Source organism: Bos taurus, chromosome 11 (assembly GCF_002263795.3).
Source record: "Bos taurus isolate L1 Dominette 01449 registration number 42190680 breed Hereford chromosome 11, ARS-UCD2.0, whole genome shotgun sequence".
Lineage (NCBI taxonomy): Eukaryota > Metazoa > Chordata > Mammalia > Artiodactyla > Bovidae > Bos > Bos taurus.
Window position 1 is genome coordinate 48,369,423 of NC_037338.1, and position 19,888 is coordinate 48,389,310.

The 19,888-nt window shown below is 39.7% G+C and overlaps 1 protein-coding gene across 7 annotated transcripts in view; it reads right to left on the bottom strand.

Moving 5' to 3' along the window:
* Window positions 1-9,082: 9,082 nt before the first annotated feature.
* Window positions 9,083-19,888, bottom strand: part of KDM3A (lysine demethylase 3A) — a 56,550-nt gene continuing 45,744 nt past the window's right edge. For 6 of the 7 annotated variants that reach the window (XM_059891353.1, XM_059891354.1, XM_005212790.5 and 3 more), the window contains 7 exons: window positions 17,409-17,496; window positions 16,431-16,561; window positions 12,593-12,712; window positions 12,369-12,508; window positions 10,892-11,068; window positions 10,676-10,810; window positions 9,083-9,805 (listed from right to left, as the gene is read on the bottom strand). In XM_059891353.1, the coding sequence (XP_059747336.1) occupies window positions 9,725-9,805; window positions 10,676-10,810; window positions 10,892-11,068; window positions 12,369-12,508; window positions 12,593-12,712; window positions 16,431-16,561; window positions 17,409-17,496 (872 nt within the window). In that variant the 3' untranslated portion in view covers window positions 9,083-9,724. The remainder of the gene's footprint in view (window positions 9,806-10,675; window positions 10,811-10,891; window positions 11,069-12,368; window positions 12,509-12,592; window positions 12,713-16,430; window positions 16,562-17,408; window positions 17,497-19,888) is intronic. The other variant, NM_001192872.3, reaches the window with a different exon arrangement.

Sequence of the window (19,888 nt, forward strand, 5' to 3'; positions counted from 1 at the left end):
TCTTAAGCTATGGGAGTTCTCATTTACAAATAATTATATTTATGTAATATATGTACAGAATTATGTCAGCAAAATGGAGGAGTAGACAGTTTCAAACCCATATCCTTCCAAAGAAACATTGAAAAAGTCCCAGAAACTGTCAGAACTCGAAAACGAAGGTTTACAACAACCAACAAAATATTAAGGAAAAAGAAAAAACAGACAGCTTTGTGGCATTTTTATTTGCCCTTGGCAAAACTCTGTCACAGTTTGGCAGCATCTTGAAGACAGCAGCCCACGTTTTCAAATGTGAGACCCTGGCCCCTAGTTCCAGGAAAGAGAAGAGGACCTTATTCACAAATTACTGTGTTTGGCCCAATCTAAGGGCCATCCTGAAGGAATAACAAGGTGCCGATCTCTGGTTTGCCTATCTTGGAATTTATCCAGGGTGGAAGAGCATCAAGTATTGTTTGAAAAAATGTTATGGGTTTTTTTTTGTTTGTTTTGATTTTAATGTGCAGTCACCTGGGGCAAAATTTTTCAGCTGAAACGTACAAGAGACTGCTCAAAACCTGGGAGGAAAAGCCAGGGAGACATTTTTTGTTGTTGGTTGTTTTTTTTTTTTATATTAGTGCATTCAACAACAACTGGGTATACTGGGGAATTTAGAAAGCCAGGATAGGAATTATGCTCAGAAAAGACCTGAAAAGACCCCTAGGTCTAGGCTTGGTGCATTCAGAAAGTGAAGGTTGAGTTAGAACCATAAATGGTCTGGCTAAGTGGTAAAGAGTATCCAAGCACACAGCCAATCCATAGAAGACCCGAACAGGTATTTTTGTTTGTTTTTTAAGTTTCTGGCATTCAAGGAGATCTCTGTTAAAATACTGGCTGAACACAGCTAAGCCTTCAGAAACTCAGAACAGAAAATCCTGGGGAAGTGAAAGATTCTGATTTTCAGTATTATTCAGGAATATTTAAATGTCCAGGTTTGAACAATAAAATTATAATGCATACAAAGAAATTTGGAAGTATGGCTCATTCAAAGGAAAAAAAAAATTTACACAAACCATCCCCGAGGAAGCCCAGACATCACACTAGACAAAGACTTTAAACCAACTGTCTCAGGTATGCTCAAGCAGTAAAGAAAACCAGGAAAATAATATATGAACAAAATGAGAATATCAATAGAGAAATTATAAAAAGGAACCACATAGAAATTCTGGAGCTGAAAAGCACAATAACATGAAAAAATACACTAAAGGGGTTCAGCATATTTGAGGAAGCAGAAGAAAAGTAAACTTGAATATAAAAAAACTGAAATAATCCAGTCTGAGAAGCAGAAAGAAAAATGAAGTGCACACAGCTCAAGGGATTTGTGGGAGACCATCAACTCACCAACATGTGCATTATAGGAGAACCAGAAGGATAAGAGAGAGAGGAGCAAAAAGAATATTTGAAGAAATGATGACTTAAAACCTCCCATATCTGAATTAATCTGTACATGCAAATAGCTCAACAAATTCCAAGTAAGACAAAAATCAAAGGGATCCACACTAAAACATTATAGTCCAGTTGTTGAACAATACAGACAGAATCGTAAAAGCAGCAGAAGAGAAGCAACTCCTCACATACTAGAGATCTTCAATAAGATTAACAGCCACTTTCTCATTGGATACCAGGGAAGCCAGAAACAGTGGAGTGACATATTTAACAAATGGAAAGCAAATATTGTCAATGAAGAGTATCATAAAAAGCAAACTTTAAGAATGAAGGAGGAAATAAGATATGCCCTGCTTTAAAACATAAAAAGCTAAAGGGGTTCATTACTAGTAGAACTGCCCTACATGAAATGCTAAAGAAAGTCTTTCTGGCTGTAATGAAGACACTAGATAGTAACTTAAAGCCATAAGCAAAAAAATAACACCAGTAAAGGAAACTACATTGGTAAAAGCCAGTACTGTACTTTTGGGTTTGTAACTCCTCTTTTTTCTTATAAAGGTTAAAAGCAGATGCATACAAATATACATTCATGTTAAGGGACACACAATGTATAGAATCTGTGTCAAAACAATATAAAGAGGGAGTGACTTGAGATGTATAAGAGTAGAGATTTTGTATACTATTGAAACAAAATTGATATTATTCAAACTTGGTCATTGTAACTTTAAGATGTTAATTATAATCACTAAGGTAACTACTGAGATTAAAAGAAAAGGAAAGAAAATTTCAACTAAATGTGAAAAAAGGCAATAATGGAAAAACTAAACAAAAAATATATACAAAAACAAACAGGTAAACAGCTAAGTCCTTCCTTATTAGTAATATAAATGGATTAAAAGGAGATCAGTCCTGGGTGTTCATTGGAAGGACTGATGCTGAAGCTGAAACTCCAATACTTTGGCCACCTGATGCGAAGAGTTGACTCATTGGAAAAGACCTTGATGCTGGGAGGGATTGGGGGCAGGAGGAGAAGGGGACGACAGAGGATAAGATGGCGGGATGGCATCATCGACTCTATGGACATGAGTCTGAGTGAACTCCGGGAGTTGGTGATGGACAGGGAGGCCTGGAGTGCTGCGATTCATGGGGTCGCAAAGAGTCGGACACGACTGAATGACTGAACTGAACTGAACTGAACTGAAACCCCAATTAAAAGGCAAGAGATTGGAAGAACAAATAACATAATCCATCTATATGCTGATTCATTTTAGGTACTGTACAAAGATACAAAATATTGAAAGTAAAAAGATGGGAAAAGATATCGCATAGGAATAGTAATTGAAAAAGAAGTAGGATGTCTATGTTTATCAGATGGGCTTCCCTTGTGGCTCAGCTGGTAAAGAATCTGCTTGCAATATGGGAGACCTGGGTTGGGAAGATCCTCGGGAGAAAGGAAAGGCTATCTACTCCAGTATTCTGGCCTGGAGAATTCCATGGACTGTATAGTCCATGGAGTTGCAAAGAGTTGGACATGACTGAGCAACTTTCACTTTCATGTTTATCAGATAAAATAGATTTTAAGTTTAAAAAGATTACAAGATACAAAGGAGAACCTTAAATATTGACAAAAGGGTCAATCTGTCAAGAGGATATAACAATTACATGTGCACCTAATAATAGAGCCCCAAGATACATGAAGCAAAGATTGCCAGAAATGAAGAGAGCAATAGACAATTCTGCAATAGTAGAACTTTCAATAATGAACAGAACATCCAAGCATAAAATCAATAAGGAAACAGAAGAACTGAAAACACTATGTACCAATTTGATATATACAGAATACTATACCCCAAAACAGCAGAATACACATTGTTCTCAAATGGAATATTCTCCAGGAAAAACCCATATGTAAGGCCACAAAACAAGTCTCAAGAAATTTTAAATTATACTAAATTTAAACTGAAATTATACTAAATATCTTTTCTGACAACAAAAGATGAAACTAGAAATCAGTAACAGAGGGAAACTAGAAAACTCACCAATAAGTGAAAATGAAAGTCAAAAAATTAAAAGAACTACTACTTGATCCAGCGCTTATATTTCTGGGTATTTATCTGAAGAAAAGGGAAACACTAATGCAACAATACATGCACGCCCAAGTTCACTGCAGCATTATTTACAATAATCAAGATATAGAAACAACCAAAAAAGAAAAAGGTCACAAAAAAGACAAGGACACTTCCTTTTGCTATTTTTATTCAACATGGAACTAGAAGTTCTAGCCAGAGCAATTAGGCAAGAAAAAGAATTTAAAGGCACCCAGATTGAAAAGGAAGATGTAAAATTGTCCCTATTCATAGATGACATGATCTTATATGTAGAAAACTCAAGATTACACACACACACACACTGTTAGATACAAATCTGGCAAATCATAGTTTAGCCTTACCTACCTTGAATGTGCTCAGAACACATTAAACCAGAGTTAAGCAAAATCATCTAACCTAAGCCTATTTTATAATAAAGTATTGAAGGCTGAGCACTGAAGAATTGATGCTTTTGAACTGTGGTGCTGGAGAAGACTCTTGAGAGTCCACTGGACAGCAAGGAGATCAAACCAGTCAATCCTAAAGGAAATCAATCCTGAATATTTGTTGGAAGGACTGATGTTGAACCTGAAGCTCCAATAGTTTGTTCACTTAATGTGACAGCCAACTCACTGGAAAAAGACCCTGATGCTAGGAAAAATTGAGGGCAGGAGGAGAAGGGACGACAGAGGGTGAGATGGATGGCATCATTGACTCAATGGACATGAGTTTGAGCAAACTCTGCGAGAGAGTGAAGGACAGGGAAGCCCGGCATGCTGCAGTCCATGGGGTTGCAAAGAGTAGGACACAACTGAGCAACTGAACAACAATTGAATCTTATGTAACTAATTGAACACTGTACTGAAAGTGAAAAGCAGAATGGCTGTATGGGTAACACCGCTAGTGCTCACAGCTGAAAGCACACTGGGTCTGAAGAATGTTCAAAGCATCAAACTAAAATTAATTGCTGGATGATGATGCTACAGGGTCATCAGTCTTTCTATGAGGCTTGAGAATAGCTGGAAGGAGGAACTGGGGTACAGACCCTTGGTTTAGCAGATACAGTGTTCTTCAGGAAGATAACTAGCTTTGCAGTTTTTCTTCTCTATGGCAAGCAAGAGCTTCCTGAACCTACCTGCCAGGTCTTGCCAATCTCTTATAATTAACAACCATTTCTAACATCTGTACACCACTGGTGATAGTAGCAAACACCTCTGCTAAGTTTCTTTGCTGTGAACTTTTTTGGCGTCTCAGATAGAACTGTTCTTCCTCACCTCAACTTCTTTCTCCAGTTCAATCAGCTCTTCAGTGGAAGGCTCTTCAGCCTCAATGCCAATGGTACTGCAAGTTTTCTTATTATGGTGATAATGGGAAGTGTATTCTTACTCAGATTTCTGAATGCTCTAGGGTTTCTTAAATGGTACATTAGGAAAGACTTTAATTTGAACCCTGCAACATTTCCACCCAAAAACTTAAATGGTCTCTGAATGCCTTGAATACAGGCATTGTATTGAACTCTTGAATGTATGTATGTCCTGACATACAGTTCTCGAATAAGCTTGTTTCATCAGTATTAACTTTTTCTTCTGGCAATTAAAAAAAAAACATTTATTTATTTGGCTGCAAGGGGTCAGTTGCAGCCATGGGATGTTCACTGCGTCACTCAGGATCTTTTGTTGCAGCACAAGGACTCTCTAGTTGTGTGTGGACTCAGTAGTTGTGGTCTGTGGACTTAGTTGCTCCGTGAGATGTGGGATAAGTTCCCCAACCAGGGATTGAACCTGCGTCCCTGGCATTGCAATGTGGATTCTGAACTGCTGGACCACCAGGGAAGTCTCTCTGGTGAGTACTTCTCACCCACAATTGTCCTATATAGCTCTTCCTTCAAATCATCAGCACCTTTTAGCATCAGTGCTGCGTCACTGCTGAATTTCACACTATGAAAATCATGATGCCCTTTGAAGCTCTGAAACCTAGCACACGTTGCTATAAACACTTAGGTATAAAGAGTGAATCGAAAAGCCTTCTTACCTTAGCCTAGGGCATCGTTGGCTAAGTGGTATAGCACGTGACAATTTTTCAGTATCATCATTAGACCAGCTCTTTTGTGATGACAGTGTGTTTAACTGATGCTATTCACTGCATCAGATTCACTTCTTAACCTTTAAAATAGTTGAGATCATCAATGGAAATTCCTAGCTCTTGTGCAGTGACCATTACTGACTGGCTTGCTGCCTTTGTGCTGGGCAATTATCCCGAGTTTTATCTCAAGAGTAATTGCCTTCTTCTTTTTCCCACTAGAAGCAGCAGATGCAGATGGGCATTTTGTAGACATCACAGGATGCAAAAACACAAACCAAGGTACATTTTAAAAAACGCCAGCAACACAGTACACTGAAGAGTATTGGTTGTTTACCCTTGAGGTCATATGGCTGACAGGGAGCTGTCAACATCCATTTCTAATGAAAGCTCTCAAAAGTGAATGTAGAGGGAATGTACCTGAATATATATCGTGTCATATATTACAAGGCCAGAGCTAACATAAAACATACAAAAAATATAAATCATAAAATCTGAAGTTTTAGATGTTGAAAAAATTGAAATCTATAGTTAAAATCTTTCAACTGCATGTTTTCACTGATGAAATGCTTCTACTACACATTTTAGAAATATTACTATAAATACATATAAATCTGTAAATTCCTATCAAAGCACTGTTGTAAACTGAACTCATTTTTGAAGGTTGTATTTTTATTATTGTTTCAACTATCTAATTTCTTTCTGATTTCTTCTTGGTCATTCATTTACTTGGAAGTATGTTGCTTAATTTTTCAACATTTGAGGATTTTGTAGTTATTTCCATAGTCATCATAGAACATATTATTTTTTAATATTTAGTTGGCTGTGCCAGGTCTTAGTTGCAACATGTAGGATCTTCAGTTGCAGCTTGCAAACTCTTACTGTGGCCTGGGGGATCCAGGTACCTGACCAGGGATCAAACCCAGGCCCCCTGCCTTGGGAGTGCAGAGTCTTAACCACTAGACCACCAGGGAAGTCCCTATCCCCCACTTTTTGAAAGTCTGCTTTACACTATTTCACATTTATGAAATACCTATGTTAGTACCTGTTTTTGCTAATGGAAAGAAATCTGAAGAGGATTTTTTGTTTTTACAAAAAAAAAAAAAAGGCAAAACGTGAAAACAGCATTCAGCGTTTTGTTTTGCAACAAGCTGGAACAGTGGCAGCATACACGCTGAGCCATGAAAGTGGCATTGCCATGCTCCTTTACACAAAACTACACTCGGCGTCAGGGCGCCACAGCTATGAACTGTGTCTGTGGCACCTGTGCCTGATGTCGACTTTGTGTGTCCGTTAGCAAGATGTGTCCTAAGGTACCTACTTCTACGCGTGTGAAAGGTTTCACAGGAAACAAACCTCTTTTCAAACAGTGGGGGAAACCTGTACTTAGAAAAGGCATACTTGTTCCTTCTACCTTTTTCATCAACTGAAAATAAGAATGTCATTTTCTCATTCGACTCCAAAGGTTTTTCCTACTTGGAGTTAATTTTTATTTTGGTTTAAAGATACATAAAAAAATTGATGATTTTAATCATTTTTAAGTGTACAATTCAGTGGTAGTAAGGACATTCACAATGTTGTACAACCATCACCACCATTCATCCCCAGAATTTTTTCATCATCCCAAACAGAAACTCTGTGTCCATTAAACAGTAACTTCCACTTCCGCTTCCTCTCAGCCCCAGGACCCATCACCGTACTTCCTGCTCTATTCTAGGAGTATGACTGTTCCTCATTATAAGAGGATCATATAGTATCTCATTCTGTGTGTCTGCCGTTATCTCACTTAGCATATTTTCAAGACTCGTCCATGTTGTAGCAGGTGTCAGAATTTCTTTCAAGACTGAAAAATATTCCACTGTATATAAATGCCTCTTTGCTTATCTGTTCATCTGTTGGGCTGTCTCCACTTTTGGCTCTTGTGAATAATGCTGCTGTGAACATGAGTGTACCAGTATCTGCTTGAATCCTTGCTTTTGATTCTTTTGAGTTTAAACATAGGAGTGGAGTTGCTGGATCATATGTTAATTCTATGTTTAAGAGGAACTTTATCCAGATTTACAAAAATACTGTTAAAATTGCTTAAGGTTATCCAGGAATTTACAACTTCCCTTGTACACCATTTTTTCTTGCATAATGATATGGGTTTTCTTTCCTGAGAAATTCTGGCTGTTATCTGAAAATGTCAGTAATGAACAAGGAAAATAATTTTTAGGGGTCTAGACTTAACCCATCCCTCACCAATCTCTTGATTCTCTGACTTATTGTCAAACCTGTACTTTTCTGTGTCTGCTAAGTAAATATTTCTCTATAGTTCCCTGTTACTCAACCCTGAACTGTATCTTTTTACCAATCTTTTGGTTTGTAAAAGATCTTTTTTCTGCTTCTTAACTCATGTGCTGAATTTCTAATTTTAATGTCTCATTTCTGTATTCAGCTTCTTTCCCAATCTGGTCATTTATGGCAACCTCATTCTTTTATCATATCCCCATACACCCATTTCTTCACGCATACTAAATGTTTCAGAATATAAAGTACTGGATCATTCCAGAATTTACAAACATTGCAGGTTTAATATAGCAGTTTGCAGGTTTGCATTGACTCTTGCTCATGGGAGCTTTCAATTTTTTTATTTGTGGGCATCTGATTATAAGTAATAAGTCCTTGGAATTATCTTTGGGATTCCTTTGAGGTCTGGCTTGATGGTGATTTCTTCAGTAGAGAATTCAACTTTTCATCTTCTTTTGGCTATTGGGGATTTCTAACCAACAGTGCCAATTCTAGATCCAAAACTGTATAAAGGAGCTTCTGGTAAGACATTCCCAAGGAAGATGTTTCCCACTAATAGATATTTCCATTTATTCTTTTCAGAAAACTTTATGTTTTTGAAAGTTCATCCATTAAAGATTTTGGCTTGAGGTGGGTTGGCATTAGGTATGCATCTTTGACTTACCACTCTGAGCTCACAGGTAAAAACCCAGGCTCCAGGCCTTGTCTATGTTACTTGATTTCAATTTAATCATTTTAGTACAGCTAGAGCTGTTTATGAAAATCAACAAGGTATAGAAAACTGGCTTCTTTATGAATTTCCTTTCTTCATAGAGATGATTATTTTTGATACTACAGTTTTAAAACTTCTAATAATTTCATTTTCTTTTGTAAACTCTTGAATTATAAAGGGTCAGAAGAGAGACAAAGTGTTTTGACCTCTTAACTTTTTAGAATCATTTAGCTAGTCACCATTTGGTTTTTCGGTTAATTTTCATTTCCAAAGGTAGTTAATCAGTGGTGTTTCTTTACAAAAATGTGACAGGAGTTTCCACTTGGCTGGGGAGGAAATTGTTTCCATGTGAGCACTGTAATACCCATTCAGAAATCACTATAACATCGAATTTCTGTGCTTTTAGGATGACTTCCTGGTGTAAACTCTTACACCCATTAATACTGATGAAATGTGTGTTGACTCTGCAACCAGAGAATAATGCCAATAAACTGAGTCAAAACATTATATGAATACTTTAATGCAAAATGCTTAACACTTAAAATTAGCAAAGCTTCAATTTAAATTAAAACTCCATTTAACTAAAGCTGGTTAACCCCAAGAATTGTACAGTAGTTGACTTCTGCTATATAATGCCAGTCCTAATGCAATACAGTATAAGAACTGCATTGTTGGTGGTCGCTTCCTCCACTGTTCTTCTGAACCCTAAGGGCTGGGAGAGAGGGTACTCAGACAGACACAACAAAACACAACCCAAATCAACTGTGTGGTGGTTCCTAAGAGTTATAATCCATTTGATTAAACTGTCCAACCACACAGCTGGGGAGTAACTGCAGATGTTGTTCCAAAACTGAGAAGGGGTTCTGTCTTTACAGGTGGGTAGAAGCTCTGCACTAGGTGAGAAGTCACAGTTTTAAAGGATGCATGTTCTGTAAATAGTTACTACATATACACATTTAGTGTCTGTAAACACTAGAAATATACATTAGACAGAGTACCCCCTTACCAGGTGGGTACAGTTTAAAAAAGAAGATGAGGTAACATGAGTCTCAAAGTCCACAGGAATCCTGCCTGAAGAGTTTGAACAGCTGCCAGTAATTCACTTCCAATGTGCAGGGGTAAGGTGCCTCTGGGACCCTCAGGGTTTGCCAAAACTGGATTCACTGGCTTTCAGCATAGCAACCGCATCTTTTACTGCATGGTAGATAACATTCTTCACCTGATCGAAATGAGAGAAAATATGGTCAAGTTTAGCATTAAATCTAAAATCTGTCCACTGAGAAGAAACTTTCCCCCTACCAATTTCATTACCATGCTCTTGGAACTTAAGACTAAAATTCAATATGAAATGTTAATAATACTTGAAAGGCCCCTGGGATCCTTGGAGGCTTTTATACACATTTTAAACCCATGCCTCCTTTGAAGAAATGAAAAGCTCATTCTCCCCCTTCCACAGGCTTTGATCCTATGTGGCCCTGCCCTCATTGAGTGCAGAGAGAAGCAACTCCCAGGGTACAGCTCTCTTTTTCAGGGTTTATATATGTCCCTAGTTTTCTAAACGAAATCACATATTTTAGATCATTCACTACTGCAAGCCTCTAAACCAAAGTGAGATTCCCTTCTGGTTTATTCCTCCTTTGCCTAAGTAGGTAGTAGAACCAGCCAGTTCATCAACTCACTGTTACCTAGTGTGCTATGGCCAAGTTCATGGACTATTTTTTTTGTTGACAGGAAATAAGGATTTATTGGTGGGCATGAGTAAGGAGGGGACAGCACTAAGGCTCTCCTGAGTGCAGGGCCCGCCATTTGTCCAGGGGCCCAAGATTAAGGATGTATTTGACTCCACAGTGATCTGGGATGAGCTGCTTTTCTGCAACCATGTTTTTAAATTCATCCACATTAAAGTTAGTAAATCCCCACTTCTTAGAGATGTGGATGGATCTTCTGGTGGCCAGGGAATTTGAACTTGGCCCTGTGGAGGGCTTCAATCATACGCTCCTTGTTCTACAGCTTGGTATGGATGGACATTCACTGACAAAGGGCCATGAAGTCAGAATCAGAGAATGCCCGGGATCACAGCTATTTTTACCTGTAATTTATCTTCGTGGTTTGTATGAGTCTGTGACAGATAGCGGAATTCCTGAGTAAGCCAGAAGCAGTGCTTAACATGTTCTGGAGAAACAAAATCTTCAGCCACCTTGATACAGCTATATAGGTTATGAACCTGGAAAACAAGAAGCCACATCAGTAACACAAGCCACATCAGTAGTGTATGGAGAATAAAGAATACAATAATGGTTCTTGCCTGATGTGGCGCTCCTGCTGGGATAAATACCACATCTCCAAGAAACTGCACAATAGCCCAGCCTTGAACCCCATACTCTTGATGCAAACGCTTCCTCAGTGATCGGTCTAAATACCAGCTCTGATCATGAATGGGATCGTGGTCGGCGGGGTTTTCCTGACCTTGCTCTTCTGACACCTAGAATACATTCCAAAGGTTATGAAACTGAGTTACGTGCTAGGGCTCCAGGAGGGCATTTGGCCCCTTGAACAATGTGGACGGTCAGTAAACGTCAGGCCTTCTTCAACATAAGCCCTGGCTGGCAGAAAGAGAAAATAGTACTCAAAGACAATAACTGAATGGACCAAGAGGAGACTGATAGAAAATGTGGGTTCCTTTGTCATTTCCTATAAACCAAGAAAATGTGGGTTCCTTTGTCATTTCCTATAAACCACAACTGGCAGTCTGCATTATTTTTGTAAATACTGTGTTTGGACAATGTTTTGGCCTAGACTTTTGAATGTAAATAGACTTAAGCTCCTTAAAAATAGATTTATTGCTCTGCAGTTGTTAAAAACCTCTAATTCACTTAACAATTTGAGTTATGAAACAGTCCCAAAGATGGCTACAGATGAAACTTGTTTATTCTAGACCAGTATTGGGCAGCACAGATTCAGGGTGACACTATCAAAGGAACAACATGGTGACCAGGAGGTCCTCTAGAGGAACCAAGTTATCCTTAGCAAAAGACATCCTGATTGAGGCAAACACTGGTTAAGGATCTAACTTGGCACAAGGCTAGGACCTTGCGTATCCATTCCTCATGAACAAATGAAGAGTACCAGCCATAAACATCTGTGTTAAAACTAGCAGCCTCAGTGGCAAACAGGTTAAAAATTGAACATGCCCATCTGTGTCTAGAACAAAGGATTCCACACAGAACCCTTGCTGAATAACCTAACTACTGGAATCTTGGGATCTTCAAAGTCCCTGTATACCTCTCCCATGACCCTTCATAAGTTGACAGCCACCAGCAGGGTGTGAGGTCTCCCTGACCTACTACCACATGAGGGTGGACAAAACCAGCAGAGACCTGATTAACTCACTTGGAACACAGCTCTCAAGGGCAAAGAAATGATACATGGATTTCTGAAGTGCTTAGGTTTTTAGGGCTGTAAAAATAGATATTATGTGATGATCAGAGGAACTACCATGAAGGTGAAGGCAGAGCACAAAACCCTCCAAATTCACTGGAACATAAAACACAGACATGAGAAACAAAACAAGTTCCCCTCCTTTCAAAGATGTGAGCCTAATCATCTAGAAACCGATGATCCTTAGAAACCAGCTTTAGCCTACCCAATCTGAGATGCACAGGTTTAACATTTGAGGTTGTGATTATTTGTCAGTGACCCAGTCAGGTCTTGACATGTAGTAATTAATAATACTGCCGTTCTGCGCGTTTCTCTCTTCACATGCCACAGGGTAAGGAGCACACCTTTTTAAGAAATTCTCGTATCTTCTCTGTGTCCTTAGCAGCATATATGTGCCAGAGAGCTCCTGGCTTCTCTTTTCCTTCAATAAATCGCTTTATTGTGAGTTCATCAGAATCTCCATCTTGGATAGTTTTAAGGACTTCTGGAGCAAGAGAAGGCAAATATCAGATCACACATGTTCCAGCTCAGAGAGTAAGCCCCACTTTTTTTATGCTTAGGATCCTACCTTCTTCTTGGTCACACTGTCCTTTGGGAATTCCCACATAGACCATGACATTAGCTGCATCAGATACATCTAGGTGAAGATTTGTTGTTCCATATTTCCGATCTTCTGGAGTAATTAATCCTGCAGGCAGAAAAGCCTGAAATTTACTGAACTAGCACAGGCTGCCACAGTCTTTCCCACTCCCTGGAATGCTACTGCTAAGTCACTTCAGTCATGTCCGACTCTGTGTGACCCCAGAGACGGCAGCCCACCAGGCTCCCCCGTCCCTAGAATTCTCCAGGGAAGAACACTGGAGTGGGTTGCCATTTCCTTCTCCAATGATGAAACTGAAAAGTGAAAGTGAAGTCGCTCAGTTGTGTCCGACCCTCAGCGACCCCATGGACTGCAGCCTACCAGGCTTCTCCGTCCATGGGATTTTCCAGGCAAGAGTACTGGAGTGGGGTGCCATTGCCTTCTCCAACTCCCTGGAATACTTGGCCACAAAATTTAAAATCTACCTTTCTAAGCATGGAAGAGTAACAGAACAATATTCAATATTAAGTTATTTTATCCTTTCAACTTTGAATAAATATTAAATGTTTACGTTTGTAAGAATAAAAAAACAAGTTCTAATACTAGTTTCTGGTGCTAGGCAAAATACCTGAAAATCTGGATGAAATTTAAATAAAATATGGATAAAAGAAAAAAAGACAAAAGGGCTTTTTAAAAATAAGCCAGTATGCTGACAAGAAAAGAAAGTCAACACTAGAAAGTAGGACTTGGGAAGGTAAGTGGACCACTGAGGCTGGGATTTGCCAAAAGGATGTCTGCTCAACCAGGCGAGCTCAAGCTTTCAAGCTTTGGTTGTCACAGCCGAGGACTCTGGGGTAAGACATAAGATGGGGATTCTAACACAACACTTCCCTACCCCTGCCCCAAACAAACACAGAAAGCTAGGACCTAAAATGACTATGTACTCAGTCACACTTGGATCCCTCAACGATGGAAGAGGTTGAGCCAGGCAGAGGCTTCCTAGGCGCTATTGGTAAAGAACCCGCCTGCTGATGCTGGAGACATAGAGTCACAGGTTCAATCCCTGGGTCAGGAAGATCCCCTAGAGGAGGACATGGCAACCCACTCCAGTATTCTTGCCTGGAGAATCCCATGGACAGAGGAGCCTGGCAGGCTATAGTCCATGGCATCACACAGAGTCGGACATGACTGAAGCACCTTAGCACACACACACGAGTCAGAGCATGAGGTCCATGCTGGTGCTCATAACCTGAGAATCTAATCTCCTCCCCCAGAAGAAAGCCTATTTGCTCAGCGTTCACCTTGAGGCTCATCAAGCCTTGCGGTTACCTTGGATCCCCATCCTGACATGAGGACACTGCTTCTTGACTGGGCACAGAGCCAAGCATGGCTCAGGATGGGCAAGCCAAGGCTGTTTTCTAACCCGCCAGGCCCTGCAACTTAAGCCCTGTCTTGTTTGGAGGCCAAGGAATTTCTCTCTGGCTTGCAGGGGCCTCTGGTTTAGGAGCAGCCATATACACAGGAGCCAACACCTTATCATTTCAACCTGGGATCATGGCCCTAGGGCTTAGCTGCAGTTTCCCTTCTTTCCAGTGTGCTGAAACGCCACCCCTAGGAGTGAGTAAAGCATTAGATATTGGACAAAATCATAGGATATATGAGATTTTCTTTAAAATAGTAAAGGAAAAAGTATGAAGAGAGGAAATAAGGAAACAACTATGGAAAAAAAGTCTGAGAGCTGTTGTAACTGGGAGACGAGTACATGGGAAGTCACTGTCCTAGACTCAGGTTTTCAGTGCATTTACTTTTCTATAGTAAAATGCAAACAAGTATAATTTGAGAAGAAAAAAGGCAGTGTGATAGGTGGCAACTGAATTAAATGAATAGGTATTAATGACAACATGGAGGAATATCCCTAAGTCTGATTCCATTCATATAAAGTTCAAAAGTAGGTTAAATACTGAAAAAACATTCTGCAGTAATACAAATATATGGTAAAATTATAAATGTAAGGAAATGATAAGCATAAATGTCAGGATGTGGGCTAACACTGGGAGCAGAAGGAAGCAGACGGAGCTGGGAGGAGTGAGGAAAGGTGAACACATCTCAGAGTGACATCAGAAGCTGCTTGCTGGTTTGGCCAGTGGAACCAAAAACAATGGTCCCAGGGAAAGGATTCCCATGAAAGAAAATCCTGAAACAAAACACGCCATGGACTTTCACGCAAAGAACATAAGCAGACACAGTAGGGGCTGCTAGGTGACAGATCACTGGGGCTGGAGATTGGTTCAAGCCTGGAAATCAGGAGACTTTAGACCTAGTCCCATACCTGTTACTAGACGCCCCTTGGGTCTCCTAGTCAGGTCAATGTCCCCTCTATCATCCTCAAGTCCTGGTCCCTATTTGTAAAACTACTGGTGGTGGTGGAGCTGAAAAGAGGTTGACTTGTGATCTTTCCAAAGAGCCTTTCACTCTACTTTGTCTCCTGGAGAAGTCACTGCTCAGTCACCCAACTTTTGAAAAATGACTGCTCATTAGTGAGGTTTATCATGAAGTGGAAGATGTTTGAAAATGAACATGTTTTCATTATTTCCACCCCTAACTGGTTACTCTAAATGGGAACAATTTTGATATGAAAAGCTATTATAGAGTGGCACTGCCATCTATCAATTGGATCTAGGAGGAAAAGACCTCTATCGAGCTATTTAAACCACATATATAGACTATTTATATTAAAAACATCTCAGGTAACCACTTCTACCTTATACAGCTTTCTAATTTCTATTAGACCTGGATAATCATGATGAAACATTACACCATTTGCTTTAGTAGAAAAGTGCTTCCATTCATGTAAATCTGTTGTAAATCCTCACTGTGAACAGAACACACCCTGCAATCCCAGCCATCCAGCTGCTTTGAAGGGCTCAGAGGAAGGCAGCACAGCTGCAGAACAGGCTGCTGCCCCATAACACAGGCAGAGCTCTCTAAACTGAGACCTGAAGAGCAAGGGGAAATGGGCACGGGCAAGGGGACTACTGCCAGCTGTGTCCTCTCCCCTAGACCACCTCCCAGCCCACCCTGGCAGAACTATCTTGGGCACCTGGACTGTGGGAACTCCCCAAAATAAAGGCCTCTCTGGGAATGTTCCCTGACCTCACTCCAGGTGGTTCCTGGCCTGACTCCACTGTAAGAACTGGGGGCTAAGGTCCAAACCCTCGCTCCCGCTCCCCCAACGGTGTCTGGAGAACATGGCAAAGATGCCAAAGAGGGTTTGCCACCCTCGAGTCTGAGACACTGGAATTGGGACTAGGTGAGGAAGGAATAACAATGAAATACAAATTCAAAGAGTATGTTTAATACTAACTCAAATAACTGAACACTACCCACCAGCACAGAACACTGCATTTAAGTGCATCTGATGTTAAAACAGCTGAAATTCCAGCAGACTGACCTAAATGTCCAGCAACATTAAAACAATGAATAAACTGACCTTCATTAAATGAGGTACCATGCAACCATCAAAAATGATGATGCAATCATCATAAAAACCACTGAGCAACATGTAAAACTTTTCTTGTATAATATTAAGTATAAGAGAAAATTTTTATTAAAAAATGGCATATGCCCTACAACTGCAATTAAGAAAGGGAAATATACATACACGTGGCCAAGGGATGAAAGGAAATATGCAATAATGAAGACCACTGCTACGTTAAAGGGTAGGATTACAGACATCTTCTCTCCCTCCCCCAAAACCAATGTTACAAATATTTTAATGTGTTTTACTTCTGTAATAATCTTTTCAAGTTAACCATTTCTTTCTTACCATAAGCATTATACATCTTGGGACCCAGATCTGGCCTAACAAAGTAGTTTGGCAGCCGTGAGGCCAAGTTTAGTTTGCCGTCTCTCCTTGTGTACTCAGGCAGTGGAATGTTGGCCATCAGATCATCAAACCTAGAAGAAGAAGACAATGAATTTGCAAAATAAGCTTGCATTTCTAATCACTTATATGTGGGATCTCTATATGACACAAATGAACCTGTCTGTGGAAACAGAATCAGAGACACAGAGAGACTGGTGGTTGCCAAGGCAGAGATGGGTGGGAGACAGCTGAACTGGGAGTCTGGGATTAGCAGATACAAACTGGTAAATACAGAACTGATAAATACCAAGGTCCTTCTGTGTAGCACAGGGAACTATATTTAATATCCTATGATAAACCACAATGAAAAAGAATATGAAAAAGAATGGGTGTATATATATAAACTGAATCACTTTTCTGTATAGTAGAATAACGCAACATTGTAATTCAACTATACTTCAATATAAATGAAAAAAACATTTAAGGTTAGAATTGCAGTGCTTATGAACAAAGTATTCTTTCTCTCCTACAGCACACATATATATCAAAATAATCTAGAAAAAAAAAAATCTAGAACACTGCAGACAAAAGATCTGAGCAAAAACTTCCTGATATGAAGTAACACTAAGGGATATATAATTCCTTAGTTCTGAGCATTCAAGGTTCAAGCGCAAATCAGGAAAATGGATCAAGCAATTCCACTGTCTTGTCTAAAGCAATGTCACTACATTCTACCCAACCCTAACATGCCTGATCTCACTCCTGCCTACAAATGAGTGCACGCATGCCTGAGTCAGCCTTTTCTCTGGCAGAGCACCACAGTGGAAACAAAGAGGGTTTTCATTAGTGAGCCACATTTAAAAGTCAGTAACTTCTTCATCTCACCAGGATCATTATTTCTCAAGAAAAGGACCATCTCTCCCCCTCCCATAATCGTACCTGGAGGGCATCATATCTCTAAAATCTTCTCCTGGTGGCCAGTCCTTAAGTTTCAACACCATTGGCTCTTTTTCATTTTTCAAGCGGTCTGAAAGGTAACCAGAATTATTGAATTGTTACTATTTATAACTCGGAAACAGATCAAAATCAATGGCAATTAGCACTTAATGCCTTAACAATGCAAATAAAATGTATTTGTCTTTGCAAAATCTTTATAACCTAACACATCTGGTTCAGTTCAGTTGCTCAGTCATATCCAACTCTTTGCGACCTCACAGACTGCAGCACGCCAGGCTTCCCTGTCCATCACCAACTCCCAGAGCTTGCCCAAACTCATGTCTATTGAGTTGGTGATGCCATCCACCATCTCATCCTCTGTCGTCCTCTTCTCCTGCCTTCAAGCTTTCCCAGCATCAGGGTCTTTTCTAATGAGTCGGCTCTTCACATCAGGTGGCTGAAGTACTGGAGCTTCAGCATCAGTCTTTCAATGAAAATTCAGGACTGATTTCTTTTAAGATTGACTGGTTTGATCTCTTGTAGTCCAAGGGACTCTCAAGAATCTTCTCCAACGCCATCTGAACAGTTCAAAACCATCAATTCTGTGGTGCTTAGCCTTCTTTATGGTTCAATTCTCACATCCATACATGACTACTGGAAAAACCATAGCTTTGATTCTATGGACCTTTGTCAGCAAAGTATTATCTCTGCTTTTTAAGATGATGTCTAGGTTGGACATAGCTTTTCTTCCAAGGAGCAAGTGTGATAATTTCAAGGCTGCAGTCACCATCTACAGTGATTTTGAAGCCCAAGAAAATAAAGTCTGTCACTCTTTCCCTTGTTTCATCTATTTGCCATGAAGTAATGGGACCAGATGCCATGATCTTAGTTTTTTGAATGTTGAGATTTAAGCCAGCTTTTTCACTCTCCTCTCTCACCAAGAGGTCTTTTCCTTTTCTTTTTTTTTTCCCTCCCCTTTCATCAAGAGGTTCTTTAGTTCCTCTTTACCATAAGGGTGGTGTCATCTGCATATCTGAGGTTATTGATTTTTCTCCCAGCAACCTTGATTCCAGCTTGTGCTTCATCCAGTCCAGTGTTTCTCATGATGTACTCTGTATGTAAGTTAAATAAGCAGGATGACAATATATAGCCTTGACGTATTCCTTTGCCAATTTGGAACCAGTCTGTTGTTCCATGTCTGGTTTTAACTGTTGGTCTTGACCTGTATACAGATTTCTCACGAGGCAGAAAAGATGTTCTGATACTCCCATCTCTTTAAGAATTTTCCACAGTTTGTTGTGATCCACACAAAGGCTTTAGCGTAGTCAATGAAGTAGATGTTTTTCTGAATTTCTCTTGCTTTTTCTATGATCCAACAGATGTTGGCAATTTGATCTCTGGTTCCTCTGCCTTTTATAAATACATTTTGAACATCTGGAAGTTCTTGGTTCATATACTGTTGAAGCCTGGCTTGGAGAATTTTGAGCATTACTTTGTTTGCGTGTGAGAGAAGTGCAATTGTGTGGTAGTTTGAGCATTCTTTGGTATTGCCTTTCTTTGGGTATGGAATGAAAACTGACCTGTTTTCCAGCCCTGTGGCCACTGCTGAGTTTTCCAAATTTGCTGGCATATTGCAGCACTTTCACAGAATCATCTTTTAGGATTTTAAATAGCTCAGCTGGAATCCCATCACCTCCACTAGCTTTGTTCGTAGTGATACTTCCTAAGGTGCACTTGACTTCGCACTCCAGGATGTCTGGCTCTTGGTGAGTGATCACTCCATCGTAGTTATCCAGGTCATTAAGATCTTTTTTGTAGAGTACTTCTGTGTATTCTTGCCACCTCTTAATATTTTCTGCTTCTGTTCCATTCTGTCCTTTATTGTGCCCATCTCTGCATGAAATGTTTCTTACGTATCTCTCATTTTCTTGAAGAGATCTCCAGTCTTTCCCATTCTATTATTTTCCTCTATTTCTTTGCACTGAAGGCTTTCTTCTCTCTCCTTGCTAGTCTTTGGAACTCTGCATTCAGATGGATGTATTTTTCCTTTTTCTCCTTTGCCTTTTGCCTCTCTTCTTTTGATACACAAATATTAACTTTAACATTCACATCCTGCAAATTACCAACCATTTTATTTATTCAGTGTCAAGAAATCCATTATACCCAGCAAGGGGTAGTAAAATAAAGATCACTGAGTAATTTGTATTCAAGCCCTGTCTTCTCTGGATTCTCTTTGAGAGCCCTGTTTCAAACTGCTTCTTTGAGATCTTAGCTGCTCCCTTTTGTCCATGTTACATAGGTAGTGTTTTGATAGATCCAGTTTCCTCCTATACAGTATTCCAGAAGAAGTAAGCAGCTTCCCAAATAACAAACAGCATAACACTTTAACAATCAAAGGTCACAGATGTCTAGAAACCCCAGTTTTCTGAGGCCAGCATGAAACAGAAATGACTTATTTTGCTCAGAGAGACTGAAACAACCTG